This window comes from Chaetura pelagica, unplaced genomic scaffold (assembly GCF_000747805.2).
Source record: "Chaetura pelagica isolate M959 unplaced genomic scaffold, ChaPel_1.0 scaffold11, whole genome shotgun sequence".
NCBI lineage: Eukaryota > Metazoa > Chordata > Aves > Apodiformes > Apodidae > Chaetura > Chaetura pelagica.
The window spans coordinates 6855437-6877293 of NW_009952694.1; the positions used below are offsets into that span (position 1 = coordinate 6855437).

General features: G+C 40.7%; 1 protein-coding gene across 1 annotated transcript in view; it reads left to right on the top strand.

Moving 5' to 3' along the window:
* The window catches only part of NRXN3 (neurexin 3), a 965840-nt gene that overhangs the window by 294044 nt on the left and 649939 nt on the right, over positions 1 to 21857 (top strand). Inside the window, exon 11 of the mRNA XM_009993910.1 lies at positions 7740 to 7766. Coding sequence (XP_009992212.1) covers positions 7740 to 7766 — 27 coding nt within the window. The remainder of the gene's footprint in view (positions 1 to 7739; positions 7767 to 21857) is intronic.

Genomic DNA, 21857 nt, shown 5'->3' on the forward strand with positions numbered 1-21857 from the left:
TTGCTAATTGTTTCTAACTGCTCTGTGTTTCAGCCTTTAGTGATTTTTGTATCTAGTAAAAAAGCCTAGTTTTTTGTATCATGTCTTTATTAATATGAAGGCAACAATAATAAAAGTGCATCCCCCCCAAGGGTTATGTTCTGTCTCCTTAGAGTTACATTTTCCCAGAAAATAATAAAAAAAGACAATGAGAAACAGCTCAAACAATAACAATAATTAAAAGAAAAATGAAAGTGAATGTGCTATTAGATTAAACTCAATGTATTTTCTTGACAGTCTTTAACTATTCTACTGAATGATAAACAGCCTTTCTAAACAATGCAAATACCTGTGAAGAAGCTTTCTTTAACTTTTCAGTGATACAACTTTCTGCTTCATGTGAATCCAGGAATATAAGAAGAGATTCTGAGTCAAAGACGCAAGAACAATCTTCATTGTGCAAAATGTTAAATCTCTTCTAATATGTAGGGTACTCTATATGAAGATGTGTGCATGGTCTGTTTAAGCTTGTGTCAGCTTTTAAAATTCTAAGCCTCACTGGAACAAGCTTTCGCATTTTTTCAGCTAACAGTATCAGCATCTTCAAAGCCCTGCTATGGTGATAACAGTATGTATGTAGTGGCTTTGTTTGTAGAGGGCAAAAAAGAAGTATTATATACCCCTACCTGCAGCAATGGTCATCTTTCTTGAACTCCTGTCCTAGCTTGGTAGGGTAAGTTTATCAAGGTCTTGCTGCACTGTAAATGAGCTTGAGTGGTGATTTTAGAGTTCTTTATCCTGACCTGGGCAATATGTTGTCCAGCAGTTCTCCTCTGGAACTAGCTTGTTTTTTAAAATTGCTTCTAGTCTCTTTTTGGCTTTGAAAATACAATTCAGATCCTAATATCTGTTTTTGGAATAAGAAAGTGAAGAGAAAAAGATGCATTTAAGCAAGTTCATATATCTTAAAAGCAAAGAGTCTCCATCTAATGGTCTATAGAAACCTTGGTTTTTATTAAAATGTATGTGCAAGATTTGCCAGCTTTTCAGCTGGAAACTTCCCCTAAAATCTTCCCCTAAAAGTGACTACAGGTTGCATCAGTGGAAACATCAGCACTCTTCTTCTATGCCCGACTCAGCAGAAGGGTAGTTTAGATTGTTGGAACCTGAATTGAACTTCACCTGTACTCTCTTCAGATTTATAAAGCTTTCAGATATATTTCTTAATACAGGACTTTCCTTCTATCAAAATGGCAAAGGAACCTTGCTGTTGAAGAAACAGATTTTGAGGAGGAGTAATGTTACCAGAGCCATTAATTTTCAGTTGTTTACTGTAAGAGACATCTAACTCTTAAGGAGATTGTTCATAGCCAAAATGACACAAATGAGAACCAAATCATCAATATCTGCCACTGCCAAAATCCCCTGACCAGTTGAGATTTATCAGCACCACCTCTAAAGACCCAAGTATGCCTTGGAGCTGAATAGCTAAGTGTCAGCATCCCCTCCAGGTGTTTAAATAATGACAGATATGTGTAAACAGACTGTTTTGAGTGGTGAGATACTTGATTGTGCTTTTTTTATAAATAATTTAATACTATTGCTAAGAGCTGTCTCTTCTCTTCTTTAACCTATTCCATTTGATGACTTATTATCATTTGTGTGGTTATTAAGGTCTTTCCTATGTTATTCTTTCTTTTCTTTTTTTTCCTTTTACTTTTTTCTTTTTCTTCCCCTCCCTGCCCCCCTTCCCCCCCCCAAACTCTTCTGTGTATTTCAGTTGTAAAGCTTTCCCATACCCCATCAGCCATGGTAAATCAAAAGATGGTATTCAACCCTTCAAAGGCCTGAAGCCTGCGGCCCGCACAGCAAACAGCCCTGAGAACAGAGCGTACAGAGCAGCCTGCAGGGGCTGGCATATCCCACTCACCTCCTCAGCACTCAAGAGTCCAAACCAAACAGGGGATAGATACATCCTGCAGCAGGCATGGGCATGGGTGCTTGCTGTAGAGGTGGGAGGGAAAGGAAGAGCAATGATGAATAATTCTCTAAGAAAGAGGAGTGAGGAAGTTGTTTCAGACTTTTCCCATGTGGGTGCCCGAGGCACTGTGATCTGCATGTTGACAGTCCGTCTCACAGTAGTTTAAGTGTTTGTTGTGTGAAGATTAGAAGTCCAAATGTGATACAGATCTCACTTCTCTTGAGAAGGCCTCTGAAGAAATGGGTCTAGAGTGGAAGGAGAGAGAAAGAGAAATTAAACAAATCATTGCTTGGGACATTCTTGGGAATAATTTCTGATGCTGAGAAGATATGCAGAAAGGGAAAGAAATGGCTGGTCCAATAGGGAGTTCCACCTTCACATTTTTCCTCCCAATCATGAGTGGGAGGGCTTATAGTGTCACTATATTTTATTAAAGAACATTCCAGATTTTTTTCTTTTTGGCCTGGCTTGTATTCAGGTCACTGGTAGCTAGAATAAGTACCTCCTTGCCTTCTCTTAATCTGAGACAGTTCTCTTGTAAGGAAGTGGAATCATCCCTCTGGCCTATCTTCCCCTAAAATATCTCATCAAGGATGTCAAAGGCATTTTTGCCTCTCCAAAATGCAGTTTCTTTTGTCATTCCTAAATACAAATAGAGCAGGTACATTTTCTATTTTTACTGTTGTAAAATGTATGTGAACTTTTATGCCAAATTCCTTTTGTGTAGATCATACTCTCATGGCTACAAGTGTACACCCATTCACAGTTTCTCATTAATAAATTTCTTTTCTATAATCAATACAAATGAAAGCCCTTGATTATTTTTATTTTTTTTTTGGTCATAGACATGCAGAAGCATTTGTCAGCTGCCAGTTAGAGCTGGGTGCACAGTCTGACTGCATGCAAGTATGAGAGATGCAAGGACCCACACTATAACATGGGCCAAGAGTGTGCATAGGACCTCATCTGGTTTCCCTATAGAAAATAACCTAAAGTGAGCTTATAAAGTGAGGCCCAAATTATCTTTCTTGTCTTAGTTTTGCCTCAAAGTGTTCTTCCATAACCACACGTGGATGCTCATCAAAAGGAGCAAACACTTTGTCCTCATACAGCAAAGGTGACTTTCTTTCCTGAATCAAGGAAAAAAAAGTCTGGGTCCTAAGCAATGTCAATAAGTATAACTATTTTCAGGCACATACAAATGGTAGGAAACACAGACCTAATTTTCAGAGATCTCTGTCTGCTACTAAAGATATCTCCAAAGAATGAATCTTTTGTGTTAGCTAATTGCAGTGCAGCTATTTAACATTTTGCAAGGAGATGGTCTTTGGCACATTTTCCAGGTGATGTGCTCTGAAAGCCCTTCCATCTAAGCACTAAGAAAGCAGCTTCTGGTTTACATTAGGAATAATAATGAAAGAAAGTAACTGTAGAAGGTCTTCCCATCTCATCTTGCTTCCAATGCTGTGTAAAGTGTTTTCACTTTACTGCTGTCCAGATTCCTCATCCAAATGACAAACTGGCAGGTGATTGGATCTACAGCTGTTCAGTCATACTTATCTTCAAAATCTAAAGCAAGGGAAAACCTCTTTTGAGTCAGGAATGCAGCCAAGCCTAAATAAAGCAAATTTCTTCAGTAGAAGATGATAACAGGACTGAGAGCCTCATATAATTACCAGAAATCTTATTGCCCTGGTACTGCGCAAGAAGAATCCAAAGCAGTTCTTTTAATTATTCCTGAATTCTCCAGCTGCTGCCATTTTGAGCACAAAGACTAGACTAAACCTGCACCTTACTGCCAGGGAAGGTGTCCTTTACTTTGGATTTGTAATGTTTTCCTAGTTTAGAGGAAAATAGGTATTTTCTTCCTTTCTAAAAACTGATGTAAGAGAAAGAAAACAGCTTCAGTATTACAGTATTAAACAGTATTAATGATTGTAAAGTTTTTTTGGTTGTTTTGGACAAGGCTCAGAAAAAAGGAAATGAACAAAACAACCCAGAGCTTGTTCTTTGAAGGTAGTGTGGAGAGTATAGTACTGGTGTAGCAGTGCAGCCAGGTGCACTCCCCATGTGGAATCCTCACTGATCCAGCTGGTTTAAGTCTAGTTCAGGAGCTGGATTTTCTGGAGCATGCTTGAGTGTTTCGGCTTGACACTCTGTTGCATGCCATTGCAGAGCCTTCTTGCTCATAGTCTGGAGATCTAATAGGATCATAGAATCATTAAGGTTGGAAGGAACTCTAGAGATCTTCAGGTTCCAACCCCTCTGCCATGAGCAGGGAACCCTACCACTAGACCAGGTTGTGCAAAACCTTGTCCAACCTGGCCTTAAACACCTCCAGGGATGGGGCATCAACAACCTCCCTGGGCAAACCATTCCTGTTCCTCACCACCCTTATAGTGAATAATTTCTTCCTATTGTCTAACCTAAATCTCCTTTCTCTCAGTTTAAAACCATTACCCCTTGTCCTATCCCTATCTTCTCTGATGAAAAGCCCCTCCTCAGCTTTCCTGTAGGCCCCCTTCAAGTACTGGAAGGCCACTATAAGGTCTCCCTGGAGCCTTCTCAATGCTGAACAGCCCCGATTCTCTTAGCCTGTCTTCATAGCAGAGGTGCTCCAGGCCTTTGATCATCTTGGTGGCCCTTCTCTGGACCCTCTCCAACAGGTCTATATCTTTCCTGTGCTGAGGGCCACAGAACTGTACACAGTATTCCAGGTGGGGTCTCACCAGAGCAGAGTAGAGGGGCAGAATCACCTTCCTGGCCCTGCTGGCCACAATTCTTTTGATGCAGCCCAGGACACAGTTGGCCCTCTGGAACCCTACCACTAGACCAGGTTGTGCAAAACCTTGTCCAACCTGGCCTTAAACACCTCCAGGGATGGGGCATCAACAACCTCCCTGGGCAAACCATTCCTGTTCCTCACCACCCTTATAGTGAATAATTTCTTCCTATTGTCTAACCTAAATCTCCTTTCTCTCAGTTTAAAACCATTACCCCTTGTCCTATCCCTATCTTCTCTGATGAAAAGCCCCTCCTCAGCTTTCCTGTAGGCCCCCTTCAAGTACTGGAAGGCCACTATAAGGTCTCCCTGGAGCCTTCTCAATGCTGAACAGCCCCGATTCTCTTAGCCTGTCTTCATAGCAGAGGTGCTCCAGGCCTTTGATCATCTTGGTGGCCCTTCTCTGGACCCTCTCCAACAGGTCTATATCTTTCCTGTGCTGAGGGCCACAGAACTGTACACAGTATTCCAGGTGGGGTCTCACCAGAGCAGAGTAGAGGGGCAGAATCACCTTCCTGGCCCTGCTGGCCACAATTCTTTTGATGCAGCCCAGGACACAGTTGGCCCTCTGGGCTCCAGCACACATTGGTGGCTCATGTCGAGCTTCTCATCTACTACCACCCCCAAGTCTTTTTCCTCAGGACTGCTTTCTAGCCTTTTTTCCCCCAGGCTGTGTTTGTGCTTGGGGTTGTGCTGATCCAGGTACAGGTGCCATAATAGTTGTCAGGGCAGCCCTCTCAGTGGCCTGGTCTCTTTTTTATCCTGTGAAATCTAGCACCCAGGACAAGGGCTACAATGGTTTTCATTTTGAACATCGATCCCTTCAGCTGGAGCAGTGACTCAGCCTGAAGGTAAGCCCTGGAATGTGGAATTATTTTGGTATACCTGCAAAAAAAATGAAAAAATGCAAAACTTCTCTGCAGACATCAGTAACACAACAATGCTTTTAGTTTCTTAGTTTGATGAATGTTGCTGAGGACCAGCCATGTTTCCCTTTCCAGCACACTTCCTGTCTAGCCCATAAGAAATTTCCCTGTTGTTCCAGCTGTAACAAATCTCTTGATCTCACTTGCTTGTAATGAGACTTGGGAGTCTCTCTCGCTCTTGCTCTCAGTCTCTGTCAGGTCATACAGGAAAGTTTCCCAGCATGTACTGCAGAGCTCCCCTTACCCCACCTGACTCCTGTAAGGGATATAGCCACCACTGTATGGTGATTGTACCAATTGCTCCAGGGCTGTTTGCTCCCACTTTTCTGTTGCGGTTGACGACACATGACAAACCTAATCGCACAAAACCAAACCCAGTTTTTCTGAAGAGAAGTTCTGCTTGAAAACAGACTGTCTCTGGCTATGCTGCTCCTGATTGATGTATCCCTGCTCATTATGGCTCTTTATTTACAGACTTATTCTTACCCCTCTTTCATTTTTTAAGAACTGCATTTAGTTTCAGCTGCTGAAATATTTTTCTTGCATCTATCTAAGTAAATGTAAAATTGGTCCAGTTAAGCAGCAAACTGCTTTATATTTTTCTGCCATTCTATATAATCTCTCTTGCTGGGCCATATCTCTGTAATAAATAGGACTATCCCTGCTGGTCAAACCTTCAGTTGTCCAGACAGGGTGTCCAGTAGAATGGTGCTATTATTCCTGGCCTTGATTTCATGAGAGAAGGTCAGTACAGCCCAAGATGCGTAATAGCATTGATATAATAGCTGTTGCCCATATCAGACACCACAGTAATGGGTGGTCTCAAGGCTGTAAGAAGGCATTTCTAAATGAAAGATCCTCTCATGGGTCGTATCCTGAGATATGCTGAGCATTACTGTGTTAAATGAGAAAAACAATGCTCAGAAGCCCTCTAGCACAGGCTCTCCTACCTCAGCTTCTTTTCTTTGTGCAGACTGCTCCATTACCATTTACTAGATTCCACAAACATAACTATATTTTTCTTTTCATGTATCCCTCTTCATCCCTCCCCTACTTTTAACCTCTGAATGAAGCAGGGCCAGCAAAGGTTCCCAGATCTGCCACTTCACTGCCCATTTCATCTTCTCTCTGAACGTTACAAGCATACAATTCAATCCTAGCTTTCAGACAGCAAGATGAGATTGGGCTCTGAGGAACTGGCAGGGCTGGGGACCTTTGAAAGAATTCTTCATTTCCCCTGCAAAACAAAAAAAAACTAATCCCAACCTCCAGAACTAGCTGAAATCTGGGCTGGGCGTTCGTGCGGTTAGCTGTTTGCAAGTGGCCATTTTATGATAGGACACAAGTGGGCAATATATTAACCCTTTCCTCACCAAAATGGACAGTGTCAAATGTGTCTGTGCACATATTAAAGTGTTCTGAGCTGGCACTGGGGGAAAGAGGATGGGGTCTTTGGGAGAGCTGGAAAGGATTAAATATTGCACCAACAGATCTCAAAGGCTGATTTTACAGGTATTCTGTGTTGGACAGATGGTGTATTTATGCAGTAACAATACAAATTAATTCAAAAGAAACTAAATGTGAAAGTTGACTTTGAGCTTCACACTTCTTACAGAAATTGCCTAAGGTCTTTAAAAAGGCAAAATGACACTGGAGTATGACTTGCATTTTGAGGGAGATTTTTTTTTGTGCCTTAATTATCAATTTTTAAATTGTAATTCACATCAGATCGTGGTCTGGAGTAGAAGATACTATTAGATGCATAGTTTTCTACAAAAAGTAGCTTTCTGTGTCAACATGTGGATATATATGTATACTGGTATATTTCTCTATACATATGTGTATATATATGTGTATGTATATATATATATTTATGTAACAGATATTTATGTAGAATATACTGTACATATACACCCACTCCTGAACTTGTACAGACTGTATATAAGTATAAAATGGCCACATCTCTTTGCGTGTGTCTGTCCCCGGAAGGGTGGACTGATTGTTTTTGGATGTCTGCAGCTGTTACCTTGAAGGATGCAATTTCATCTTTCATTTATTTTTCCCCATCTAGACTGTATCAGGATAAACTGTAACGCCAGTAAGTTTTCCCTCAAGTTTCATTTTGTTCTCTTTCTATATATATTAAAATAACTTTATTTTCTTTGCTGTTTTATAAGCTGTTTTCTTTTTATTTTTCTTTTTTTTTTTTCCTTTTCTATTTTTTTTTTTAAACAACAACATCTTCTGAAATTGAAGGGGGTTGGGTGGGATATGAAGCTGGAGGGGAAGAGGGAAGACAGTACGGTGATTGTATGTGAAAATTTTGTGTTAAGGTTCTCCCAGGAGGAGATGAACTATTATTTCATAGCTTTGCAGAAGAGCACCTGAGGAACCTGATGAGCTGATGTTGTATTTCACTGGTAACCTGTTGTCTTTACGAAAACTTTTAAAGAACCACGTAAGAATAACAACAGGTACTGTATGCACTTCTCCACTACAAAAAAGGCATGCATATTTAAAAAACAAAACACGCCTACCTCAGATTCTCATTTTATTTCACAATGGTGACAATTTAACCTGTTATTTATTCAAAGTAATTTTTATTTGGCTATAAAAGAAGGAAAAATTAGATCTTAGATTTTGAGTATATTATCAAAGTTATGTGATAACCTTTTATATAGGATTTGCCCCTCTTAGGTTTCTATAATAAATTTCATCTGAATCTTTTGGTCCCTTCAGCCTGTAAAAGTAGGGACAAAGGATTATAAAATCTCTGTGAAAAATAATAGTGAAATATCAGATCCAATTCAAGACTGAACAAAAAAAAAATCTTTTCTGCTCTATTTCAAAGGGCTGGTCAAAGTTGATGTAAGTCTCAAAGTAAAAGGGACTTCCAAAAGACTGGAATTCTCTAGCTCTCAAGTGAACTTTGAGGCTTATCTTACTTGAAACCAGATTTCTGAACTGGCAGATCCTCTGTGTTAGATTTTATGTGGTAAGATTTATGGATGGCTAAACATCACTTTGAAATTCTATAAGGGATTAAAAGGCAAGAATGATCCATGTGTTTTCTAGAGGCTGATGATCTTTTTGCTCATCAATAAGTCCCATCCAAGCTAGCAGGAAGGTGGAAAGAAGTGTGTTGCAGCCCCAAAAGTAAATATGAAGTTTTCAAGTAACAGAGTGAGTCATAGCAGCAGTGAGAGAATCTTACTGTAAAGGAGTTTCTTAACAATCTTGCTGTGTTTTTAGACTAAGAGTAAGTTTGTAGTGATAGCAGTTGTTTGCATTTTTTCCCTTTGTACAATTACTTGTAAAATTTAAAACATTCTCTGCAGTTGCAAATAGAAAAAAAACAACAACCAACCAAAAAACCAAACAAAACAACCCACACATAAGCAGATAATAAATTAGCTTTCACTCCTGGTTGCTGCCAGCTGATTGAGATTTTACTTTACAGGGTAATGGGAGCAATTAGTTTCTTGGTCTTGGGAAGTGGTCCCTGGGAGCCTCTAGCCCAGGAAAAGCCAAATGATTGGCTGATGTGTGATTAACCCAGCTGTGAGCCCTGGTGTGCTGTAGGAGCTTGATCATGAGTTCACAACACTGAGAACTGCAACTTTCTTCAGCCCTATTGCAGGGCCATGTGGGATTAAACCTGTGTGGCGCAAAGGCTGACAGCACTTTTTGAATTCCTTTTGCTCTTCAAAGTTTTAACACTGTATTTCAAGACAGAGTGGGTAACAGTAAAAAGCATCTTGAGTCTCTGCTGAGATCACCAGTTTTTACCCAGCAGCACTGAGGACATTTGCATAAAAATAGGATCTTTTGCTTCCTAAGAGTTTATAGGCTCTTGCTGCCTAGCCACCTGTAACTCTAAACACTTACATCATAGTTCTTAGTTGATGCATGTCATCTGAACATCTGTGTTGGTTCCTGTGGTACTGGAAAACAATTTGATATTGTCATAATCTTCAACTTTTGATGACAGCTGGCTGTTAAAGTCCTAGCTAGGGAAGGAAGACTTTCCTCAGGTTTGAAGTCAGCTTTAGCAGCAAGGAGCAATAGTCTGGACTTTATGCAAATCAAAATCTAGCAGTAATTGGGAGAAATATTAAATAAAAAAAAAAGGAAAAGAGAATCCTGTACTCAGAGCAGTGGTAATACAGATTAAATTCAGTGCTTTTATTCTTTTCCCCATAAGCATCAAAACATCTTGAATCATTTTGCTTCCTTGAGTTTTTAACAGTGGAGCCCATTGCAATTTAAATACTATCTTCCCCTGAAGGTTTTAATTAATTAATTATTTTATTTATTAAAAAAACTATTTGGATTTTCCTAGTTATTTTTATAATACTTTGCTTAAAAGGAACAACCCTACTCCTAGGTCCTCCAACACATTGTTTTGTTGCTGCCTGTTTCAATGACTTGGGTCAACTGTCCTGCTTCCTAGAAGGGAACCTGCTGGGAACTAATTGATAAAAAAACCTGTATACTCCTGTATGAATAAAATATTGTTAGGCAGGAGCAGACCAAATATCACTCCAACCATTCTTGAAAGCACACTAACATTAACTTGTGCAGAGGGAGTTATCCATATACAGATGGGTCTGCCAGGGTCTGTTGAAATGGTCAAAACTGTTTTAAAGTAATTTGACAAATGGAATTCTCAACCAGTTGAAAAATTTTTGGGTCAAAGAGTAACGGAATAGAAGGGACCTGGTGCCTGGTTTTAAAGGTAAACAGAGCTGTACTTTTGGGGTCTTGTGGAATGCGTAGGCTAAAGAGCCTACCACAGCAAGTACTGAAGCTCATACTATTTGAGATCAGTCTAGCATATTGTCTCAGGTAAGCATTTAATTTTCAGTGTACTTGTTTTAATTGAAAGGTCTGATGGTTTTTTGTTTGCTTATCTTTGGGTTGTCATATATATGTTTTCCATTGTTTCATTTCTTCTTACCCTCTGTTTCTCATTACTGTCATACCTCACAGTTCTGAAATGGAAGACTGACATAGCTTCCCAGAAGAGGAACTTTTTTTTTTTTTTTTTCTTTTTCTGTATTCCTTTTAATGCTCATCCTCTCCTTTCACTCTTGAAGATTCCTAAACTGATCTTACCTGTTTCTGCTTGTGGACAGAGTTTGAAATTAGAGGGACCTAACAGTACTGTTGCTTACAAAGATATAACTGGATACTAACTCTCTTTTCCTCTGAGTGTAAAATCAGCACAACCAGAAGATGGATCAGGATCCCAAAATACACTGTGTGAAGTTACATTGGGCGATTCTTCAACATAATGCAGACATTATGGATAACATAATTTTGTTGGCTGGGGAAAATAGGTATAGTCTAAATACCTTTATAGTTTTGTATACATGTATTGTGGGTTTTTTAATAGGTTTTCCTAAAGAAGAGTAGGTCATTGGTCCATTTTCAGTAAACTGTTTCTTGAAATGCATAGCTCACTTTATAGAAAGTGAAAGTTGTCATAGCTTTACAGTTTGAGTCATAACATCTGGTTCTCTTGTTGTTATTTTTTTTTTTGCGTGGGTTTTTTTTTTTTTTGAAGGTATCTAGTCCTCAGTTTCCTTATTCCCTTTTCAGTGAACTCATATCCTATCAGTCCAGATGGGGGTAATTTTCAGCACTCTAGCCAGTATTAAGTGTAGATGACAGGGCTGTGTGTGATTTACTAGTTTTTGGAGGTGTCTTCATCTCATGTACTTTCTAGGATATTGCTTGTATTATTTTTCCTGGCCTGGTTCTCTTTCCTTCTCCCAAACCTTTTATGTGGCATGTCAATAGGTACAGTCACATAATTTGATACTATCTTAATGGGAGGTTTGATCTTCCAAAAGTGCTTGCTTTTAGGACAGTGACTACTTCTGTCTTATTGATTGTTGTTTCCTCATTAGGCCTTTTCTTCTCACTAAAGAGAAGCCAGACAAGCCCTTACCTATTTTAATGTCACTTGTGAAGCCTTAGAAATCCTGATCCTCTTCTCTTGCCTGTTGCTAAAAGCACACATGGAAGAGGATGAAAAATCACAGTCCAAACACTGCTAGTTGATGAGGCCCCACAAATAGAATGTTGTTTCACATTCAATTAATTTTGGACTGGTCTTTGACAACAGAAGACAGCTAGAATGTGAAATTGGTTCCCCTTTCTAAGTTGCCATGCTTACTGTATTTAGTACCTTAGTTCAATGCAATGTTAATGTTTTACTTTAGTAAGTGCCACTGTAACAACATAAAATACAAAAGACAATGTGTAAGTCTCTAGGAGAGATTTAAGTTTTCTTTTTTTCCATATCATCATAAGCAAATAGGAAGCTGTGCTAGCTCTAATCAAAATGTTGCAAAACTAAGTGCACTTATCTGATTCCTAGTGATGTTGCTGTCATTTTAATAAAAGCTTAATAGTACTCTAAGAGGAAAACATTATTTGGAAAGTGAAGAGGTATAATTAAACATACACATAATATTTGTGATTTTACTATCTCCTAACTCCATTTAAACATAATCAGGAAGAAATGAATGCTTATGCAGCTTGAAAAGTGACAGGTCATTAGTATGTCATATTGTAGTGGTGAAAGCAAAGCTGGTGTCTGTAGCATCTGCACAGCCTGGCTGAGAACAGCCTCATCTTTGAGCAGTCTCCGACTCAGGGTGCTGGCCTGGCCTGGTGCTGCTGCTGCACTGCAATGCAGAAGGGAAGGGGACATGCCTGTCTTTGGAAGACTTTTCCTTCAGGTGATGAAACAGCAGTTGTTTCAGGTATTTTGTCAGATGGTAAACTTAGAGGAAAACATACCGTGCAGGATCCAATGGCCCAAGAGAGGTGAGGCTGCTTGTTCCCAAGTTCAACAAGTAGTGAGGCTGAATAAGAATTCCTAGCTTTGCTACTGGTCACACACTTACTCACAGACCTGTGCTCATTCCAGTCTCTGGTAGCACAAACAAAAGGGTACTGTGACCCATGGTCTGACTCCAGTTGCTGCACTCACAGCCCCATGCACCCTTATGCACACATAGTAGAGAGCCCTCCCCCAGGAAAGAGTTAGAAAGGAATCTAAGAAGGCAGGACAGGTGACACTGAGCAGGCGCAGGACACAGCCAGGAAAGCATGCTGACCAGCAACTATTTCCACAGGACCAGCCCTTTTTACCCTCTTACTCCACTATCTATCCACTCTTGTTCCTCCCAAAATCACCTGAACTCCTCCCTTTTCCTGCCTTTGATTTCTCCCCTTAAACATCCCAAAAAAGTCTGTCCCTTGCATCACATATGTCCCACCCTAGGCAGCAACTCCATTTGGCCAACAGGTGATCTGAAGAGCTGCTTCAGATGACTTAACAGTGGTGAGTTTCATGCTTGGACATTGAGGCCAATGGCTCTGCTGGGACAGTACTGGGAGAGGCTTGGACAAGGTGTTTATTCCTTAGGAGTCCTTGAGTTTTGCTCCAACCTGCCCCTGTGCCCTGTGTTCCTCTGGGTTTGTGCAGATGGGCCTCTAATGGTCTGGTGGCCCCTGTAATGGGCTGGATGTGACTCAAGAAGATATTACTTGGGCTTCCCCTTCTGCTGTTGCCTTTCTGAGCTTCTTTGTGGGTGTGCAGATGAGCTTTATCATCACATAACCCAACAAATTCCTCTTCCCTGTGGCAGCTACTACAAAGTGAGGTATTTTGTCTCACATTTCCTTGGTTTAAGTACACTCCAAGTCCCCAGTGAGAAAAAGCCTCTTGATTTAAGCTTTCAACTCAGAGGTTACTTGGTACCCCTACAAAGTGAAACAGTGCTCCTGAGCTTGTTTTAAAAAGGTAGCAATGAATTCCCTTTGGGCTGGGTTCCGCATGGACAACTCACATCTAGGTGACAGGCAAAAGGAGAAGCACATACAAGAAGCTACTCTGCTTTGCTGCTTTCTAGACAATACGTCTTCTGTAGATTAGTTTCTGTAATTAGTTGCCAAAACATCCACTTTGGTCTTTTATTCAAAGAAAATTGGCACAAAACTGGAAACTAGTGCTTTAGGATCTAAGAGGAAGCAAATATTTAATATGTGATTAAATTTGTCCAAGAACAATCCAGAGAACATCCCTAATGAGACTTCAAATAGTTAAAAAGAAAAAAGAAAAGCAAACACTAACCAGCACAAGCACTGTGTTGGATGCCACCTTATCAGTAAGTTGAAGGACAAATCAGTAAGCGTTAAGGCTCAGTGGATACTGGGTAAGGAATGACTGGTAAAGAGGCTCTAGTGATTTGTGTTATTGGGTTCAGAACACTGGGTGTAGTGAGTGAAAGCTTTTTACAGTGTCTTAATCCTCCCCATCCAGACACTGCTATGAAAATTAAGGTTTAGCTGTGGCATAATTAATTATTTCCTGCAATCCTAAACTGCAGTTTGTGATATCACAAGGTCCTTGCATCCCAGAATATTTCAGGGGCCATAAATCTGGGCTACAAATGCGGGTCCGTGTTTACTGGACTTCAGCTATGTCCAGCCCCCAGTAGCAGTCTTCATCTTCCAGCTATTAGTGTCACATTCTTTGGAAGGTTCTAGTCTGACTCTTCAGTTCTAGTGCTCAGGGAGAGACTTCAGCAGGTTTTCTAAGGTCATCAGTCTGAAGAGATGGTGCTGCTGAAAACAGCTTGGCAGTATGCATTCTGCATTATTTTTAACTAAATAGCTGCACTAGGACCTAATTGGAAAGAAACCTAACTTTGGAAACTCAGCAATCATCTGTCAGGAATCAATGACCTGCTTTTGGAAAACAGCTTTTCCAGTTTACTGGCTATCATTTCCAACCCAGCATCCTTTTTCTTGACTCCTTGCCATGTCTTGAAAGGTTGTTTCTGTGCTGTATGTTTTTATATGCAGAATTTTCAGTTCCTGTACCCTCTGAGCCCTTCCATGGGTTTATAACTAAAAATGGGAACTGTTGTACATCAAAACAGTGGTATCAATCACCCTTGCTTGTTTTTTGTTTGTGGGGGTTTTTTTTGTGTTTGTTTGTATGGGTTTTTGTTTGTTTGTTTTGGTGGGGTTTTTTTTGTTTTTGTCAGAGGAGAAAGATGCTGTGGGTGAACCTTGAAGTAACCTAGGAAAAAGTTTGTGGGTAGTATAACTTTTCAAGTCATGTGGTGCTGGGTTTTGTTTAATGATACATTGAATTAACCAGTTGCTGGTCAGCAATGTTTTTCTCTTATCCACTAGTTGTGGAGGGGGCTTCCACAGCTTTCCCAAGCAAGAAATACCAAGTTCTCAACACCCTCACACTAAAGAATTACTTCCTAGTATCTAATCTAAATCTATCCGCTTCCATTACCCCTTGTCCTATTACTACAAGCCTTTGTAAAAGTCCCTCCCCAGCTTTCCTGTAGGTCCCTTCAGGTACTGGAAGGCCTCCCTGGAGCCATCTCCTCTCCAGGCTGAACATCCACAGCTCTCTCAGTCTGTCTTCATTTGGTCATTCTCATTCTCCATTTATTGATTTTTATGTTTCTACACAAGGCACTGAGTTTGAGAAAACATTCTATGTGAGTGGTAGTATCTGGGAGCTGTGTAGCTGTGTATTAAATGTGTTATTTCCAGAATTAAGGCACATCAGGCTGTTGGCTATCTTAAAATATAACAATGACTGTGTTAGGACTTCAATGCTAGATAGTTTCCAGGAATGAATAGTGAGAGGGTTGATAATGACAGTGAAAAGTTGCATCTCCACTGCTGGGAGTTTTTTTCCATGCTTAACAGTCCTCACACCACCCACCAGTTCCTCACACAACCACTCAGCAATGACTGCTACTGTCCTTTTGCCATCGTGACCCATCACATTGCCTGTGTTTTGCACTGAGAGCCTGATCTGTCTGACAAAAGGCTCTGCTGCTAGAAAATTTATGTAATGGAGCAAAGAACTGCAAATGCACACAGGTTCTTGAGGAGTAAGATAGCAATTTACTTTAAAAATATTCTTTGGTGCTTATGTGCTTGAACATGTGCCTCTCTGAAATGAACTGGGGAAAGCTGAGCTGTAGCTTTGTGGTCTGTCTCTGAAAGGAGAACCTTAGAAATATTTACTGTTTTTGCATGGATAGAATTAATCAGTGAGAACAGAATCCCTTTTTCTACCAGAGAGAGCCTTGCTTGGTTGGGCTGGTGCACGTTGGTATATGATGCATGTTGCAAGCTTTTATTGCTGCTGCTCTTCTGGAAACTTGCCTTAGCAAACCTTTCAGCAGTGATGTCTTCTTTTTACTTGCTTATCTTCTACTCATCTCAAGAAAAGCTGATTCTTGAGGTTTTAAGGCCAAGGAAACAGTTGTTGACTTTTTGCATCTCTTGTGCAAAGCAAATACAACTCGTAGGAAGATTTGATATCATGAAGAACCTGGCCAGAATGCCGCAGATGTGTTTGATTTGTGGTGAAGATTTTTTATAATATCATAAAACACTTTCTACCTAGTGGAAAATACAATATGAACATTGTCATTCTGAATGCGAAAAGCTAGAGAGCCTGTGAGAAGTTCTCAAGTAATTTTCTCAGTTAAATGTCTGTTTTATTCATGTCCCTTCAGTGGTTGCTATATTAAATAGTCGTGTGCACACTTCATTGTGGAAGAATAGCTTTTTCCTCTTGGTTGATTTCACAGTATCCAGGCCTGATCGTGAATTGAAAGTCAAATCGCAATACGGTTTGAATCATCCAAGGATATCTTATTATTTTTGTTTGCTCATGAACTGAAGTAGAAAATCACCAGCAAGCTTGAAAGAGAATGTGGAAGTTATTATGCTAATTAATGGTTAATGCAAGAGTAGGTCCAGGTAAGGGTTTAGTTGTGTATTAAGAAGCTATTAACATGCTGATATAATTTGGATTAGTGTGTTTTCTGTTCTCTTTTTTTTTGTAGGGGAATCTTATTTGAAATTAGTCACACCACTGTTTTGAACTGGTAGAAAAAAGACAAAATGTAGCAGCTATTGCTTTTGAATCTCATCAGCATCTTTCTGGTTGCAAACTGTATCCGCCTTTGCTAAGCATCTTTGGAGCTGCTTAGTGAAAAATGTACTTACAGCATCCAAGCACTTCAGCAAATTTGTGCCTTTCTGTCTAGCAAGGTGCTTCTCCAGAATTCTTGGAGTTTAGTTCTTAGATTTGAGGGGGGGCAGAAAGTAGTCGCCAAATCATTCTGCTGCCTACAAGCCCACAAATCTTTCTTACCTCAGTTGGAGAAAGATGTCATATGTTTGATATTTAATTTTCCCCAAACCCAAGTCCTTTTGCATGCATGTGAGGGGTTCTAGATTTGAATGGACTCCCTCCATTCCATTTGGCATGTACAGCTGAAGATCTGTGCATCCTGTAGAGTTTATAATGGCACAGGGCCTAATTTGAATAAACAGGGTTCGCATGTTCAGTGTAACAGAAAAAATGCCAGGTGCAAATGTTGCTAGAGTATAATTTATATATATTTTAGAGGCAGAGATAATATAAAAATGTTTTAATTGCAAAGAGACTCCTGGAAAGAGCTATAAAAGTGTGAGAGGTTTTTTTTTTCCAGGTAGGCTTGTAAGGTGAGTTTGCACAGTAAGACAGTGAATGAAGCCAGGATTTCTAAGGGCTGTTACAAACTAAATATCCATTGCTGCTAAAACATAGTAAGTTCTACCATGGAAGATGGCATCAAATATCATGTAACAACTCTGATTCAACTTCAATACAAGAAAGGAAAAGAAGAAATGTATTTGTAGATAATCGCTGAGATTTTTGGAAGTCATTTCACAGCTGGTCAGATCATATACTAGTAGTTACCATTACAGTGTAATAATAGAATACAACCCAATTATACTGTTACCATAACCTATTCTGGCCCAGTCTCATTCTCTCATGAAAATACTGATTATTGTCCTAGAATTGCCAAAATATTGATGCCACAAGTGTGGGTAATACCACTGCCTTTTTTTGTGATAGACAGAAAATCAGCCTCATTTAGTTCCATGTTTTTTTACACTAGAAAGAATGAAAGTTTGTTGCTTCCAATATATCACATTACAATACTTTGGTGCTTAGGACAATTTTAGATTAAGGGAAACTTGCTTCCTAAATCATCATTGCCATTGAAAGCAGTGACAATAAAATTGTCCCCTTCTAATTGAAATCAAAGTTTATATTTCTCTCATGGGTCACACTTAGATTTATTTCAAGAATATTAAAATGCAACAGAAAAGATGGGGCAGCATGAAAAAAACAACAACAACTAAACAACTATATGAAATGCAGATTTTTTTTTTTTTTTTTTTTTGTCATAGTTCTCAGGCAGCTCTTTTCCCCAAATGAACTGAAAAGGTTATCCAAGCTTCATGGTTTTTGCTCCAAGTGTGGTAGATTTCAAGTTTCCAGCTCAGCAGACTCATTCAGTGATATTTTTATCTGATTCCTCACCGGCTGGGTGACTCCCCAGGCAGCACAGCAGTATTTTACAGGGAATGTTGTATCCAGCAGGGCTACATAGATAGAGCCATTTATGAGCCCAGCTGTCTCTGTGTGCTTAGGTTGGGGGTGTCAGTATCCAGTTCAAGCAAACTTCTCTGGCTCTGGTGGTACTCATGTACCTGTTACAGAGGGGGCTGAGCACCATCTTGTGGTACAGTTGCAGACTTTCTAGTTTGTTCTCTCAGATCATGTGCTGAGAAGTCTAACATCTCCAAAGCAGTACGTTCATTTTGTGTTTGTTGTGGTGTTGTTTTCCCACCTGTGAAAGGGTTGGAGGTATGTTGAGGGTGCTTTGCAGAAAGTAGTAAAGAAGGAGACTGTGAGAGAGAAACTAGAATGTATTGAGCTCTGCCCAGGTGCGGCTGAAGAGTGTGTTGAGGGTTTGTGGGTAAGAATTAAGGGACAGGTTAATACGGGAGATGCTTTCATGGCTATTACAGGCTACCTGATCAGGATGAGGAAGCTCACAAGGCCTTCTACAGACAGCTGAAAGTAGGCTCACAATCACAGGCCCTGGTTCTGATGAGGGACTTAAATTACCTTTGCTGGAAAGGGTACATAGCCAGGCACACATAGTCCAGGAGGCTGCTGCAGTGCATTGGTGATAATTTCTTGATACAGTTGGTGAAGGGGCCAACAAGGAGAAGAGTACTGCTGGACCTTGTACTGAAAAATAAGGAGGGACTGGTTGAGGACTTGAAGGTTGAGGTAAGTCTTGGCTTTAGTGACCATGAGATAGTGGAGTTCAGGATCGTGTGCAGTAGGCACTCACAAACAAGGAGGATTGCAACCCTGGACTTCAGGGGAGCAGACTTCAACCTCTTTAGATACCTGCTTGGTAGGTTACCATGGGTTACCTGGAGGGGAGAGGAACCCAAGAAGACTGGTCAATATTCAAGGATCAGCTTCTCCAAACCCAAGAGCAATGAGTCCCAACAAAGAGGAAGGCAGAGAAGAATGCCAGGATGTCTGCATGGACGAAAAAGGAGCTCCTAGACACACCTAGGTGTAAAAAGAAACTCTACAGAGGATGGAATCAAGGACAGATAGCTGGGGAGGAGTACAAGGAAGTGGTCCAAGCAGCCAGGGATCAGGTTAGGAAAGTTAAAGCCCAGATGGAATTAAATCTGATCAGGGACATCAAGGGTAACCGGAAAAGCTTCTAATGATATGTCAGTGAAAAGAGTAAGACTAGGGAAAATGTGTGTCCTTTCCAGAAGGAAGCAGGAGACCTAGTCTTGTTGAATACAGAGAAGGCTGAGGGGCTCAGTCTTCACCGGCAAGGGCTCCAGCAGCACCATTCAAGTTGCTGAAATCAAGGGCAGGGCCAACAAGGAGGAATATTTGCCCACTGTAGGAGAAAAACAGGTCTGAGACTATCTAAAGAACCTGAAAATGCAAGAATCCATGGGACTTGACAAGATTAATTCACAGCTCCTTGGGGAACTGGTGGATGAAGTTGCAAAGCCACTTTCCGTCATATTTGAGAAGTCATGGCAGTCTGTTTAGGTTGCCACTGACTGGAAAAGGGGGGAAACATAACCCCCATTTTCAGAAGGGGAAAAGAGTAAGACCCAGGGAACTACAGACCAGGGAGTCTCACTTCTGTGTCTGGCAAGATCATGGGGCAGATCCACCTGAAGGCTTTTCCATGGCACATGGAAAATGAGGAGCTGGTTGGTGGCGACGAACATGGCTTCACCAGGGGCAAATTGTGCCTTACAAATCTGGTGGCAATGTGACAATGGGCTCACAGTGTCAGTGCACAAGGGAAAAGAAACTGAAATAATCTACCTAGACTTGTGCAACGCATTTGACCCTGTTCCACATGACATCCTGGTCTCAAAATTGGAAAGGTACTGATTTGATGATGGACCACTTGATGGATAGGGAATTGACTGGATGGTCACACTCAGAGAGTAGGGGGTCAGTGGCTTGATATCCAAATGGAGATCACTGAAGCGTGGTGTTCCTCAAGGGTCAGTAATGGGAATGGTGCTGTTTAACATCTTTGTTGGACATATGGAGAGTGGGACTGAGTTCACCTCGAGCAAGTTTGCTGACAAAACCAAACTGTGTGGTGTGGTCAACATGCTGAAGGGAAGGGAGGCCACCTAGAGGGACCTTAGCAGGCTTTAGAGGTGGGCCCATGCCAACTTCATGAAGTTCAATAAGACCAAGTGCAAAGTCCTGCACCTGTTTTGGGGAAATCCCAAGCACAATTAAAGGTTGGGCAGAGAGACTGAGAGCAGCCCTGAGGAAAAGGAATTGGGGATGTTGGTTGATGAGAAGCTCATCATAAGCTGGCCAGTTCTTGCAGCCCGGAAAGCCAACTGTATCCTGCATCAGAAGAAGTAGGGCCAGCAGGTTGAGGGAGGTGATTCTGCCCCTCTACTCTGCTCTCATGGGACCCCACCTGGAGCACTGTGCCCAGTTCTGGAGCCCCCAACATAAGAAGGACATGGAGCTGTTGGAGCAAATCCAGAGGAGGGCCATGAAGATCATCAGAAGGCTGGAGCACTTCTCCTATGAAGACAGGCTGAGAGAGTTGAGGTTTTTCAGCCTGAGAAGAGCAGGCTCCTGCGAGAACTCAGAGTGGCCTTCCAGTACCTGAAGGCAGCTCACAGGAATAATGAGGAAGGACTTTTTACAAGGGCAAGACAAGAGGAAATTACTTTAAACTGAAAGAGAGTAGATTTCAGTTAGACATAAGGAAGAAATCCTGTAGTGTGAGAGTGCTGAGACACTGGTACAGGTTGCCCAGGGTAGCTGTGGATGCTCCATCCCTGGAGATGTTCGAGGCCAGATTGGACGGGGCTTTGAGCAACATCCCCTTTTCTTGCCCCTCTTCCGATCATTTTAAAATGTTGTCAATTATTTCTGTGTCATAAGAGGAAAAGAGCCAAGCTTTCTGTCTTCTTCATTGCTGAAACTATGGTTTTCAGCAGTCCATTAGGAGGTTATTAAGATGGTTTTTCTACTGTAGCTCTAATTTGCAGGGTACTGAGCCTAATCAGTCCCTGTTGACTTAAACTGGATTTTGGATGCTCAGTATTTGTGAAGAATGAAATCATAAGGCATTTGTCCTTAAGAGATGCACTGCAAAATGCTAAGGGGAATTTTTCAGAACTGAAAATATGACAAGTGAGAGGTACTGTAATTTTTTTTTTCCTGTTTTGAGGTTAATAAATAGATGTGAGTTGTTGGGACAGGTGTGTCTTCATGTGGGCGGGGTTATTGCCAGTCTTGGTGATCACTTCTGAGTCATACACTGTTCCTAATGGATCAGGTTTTCCTGTGGGATTTAATTGCCACGATCTAAAAAGTGTAGTCATATGAGAAGGCTGAGGCTTTTACTTACTTTGCTTTGAATGCAAAAAAGTGTGTATTTTAATTTGTCACAAATTTACCTCTGAGGATGTGCATTGTGTTTAGACTCAATGCCCAAACATGAACACATTTTAATATAAGATTTCTGTTTTCACTTTTTCTGATTGGACCAGAGATGTAACAGAAACATGACTTTCCTGAGAGTTTTGGGAGTACAGAAAAACTCTGAGATAGTTACATACCTATAGCTACTTATAGAACTGCTTTTACGATAAACTAAAGGAAGGATGTATAGTAAAATATTTTAACCTACTTCCACTCCCCCCCCCCACCTTTTTTTTTTTTTTTTTTTCCTCTGCTTCC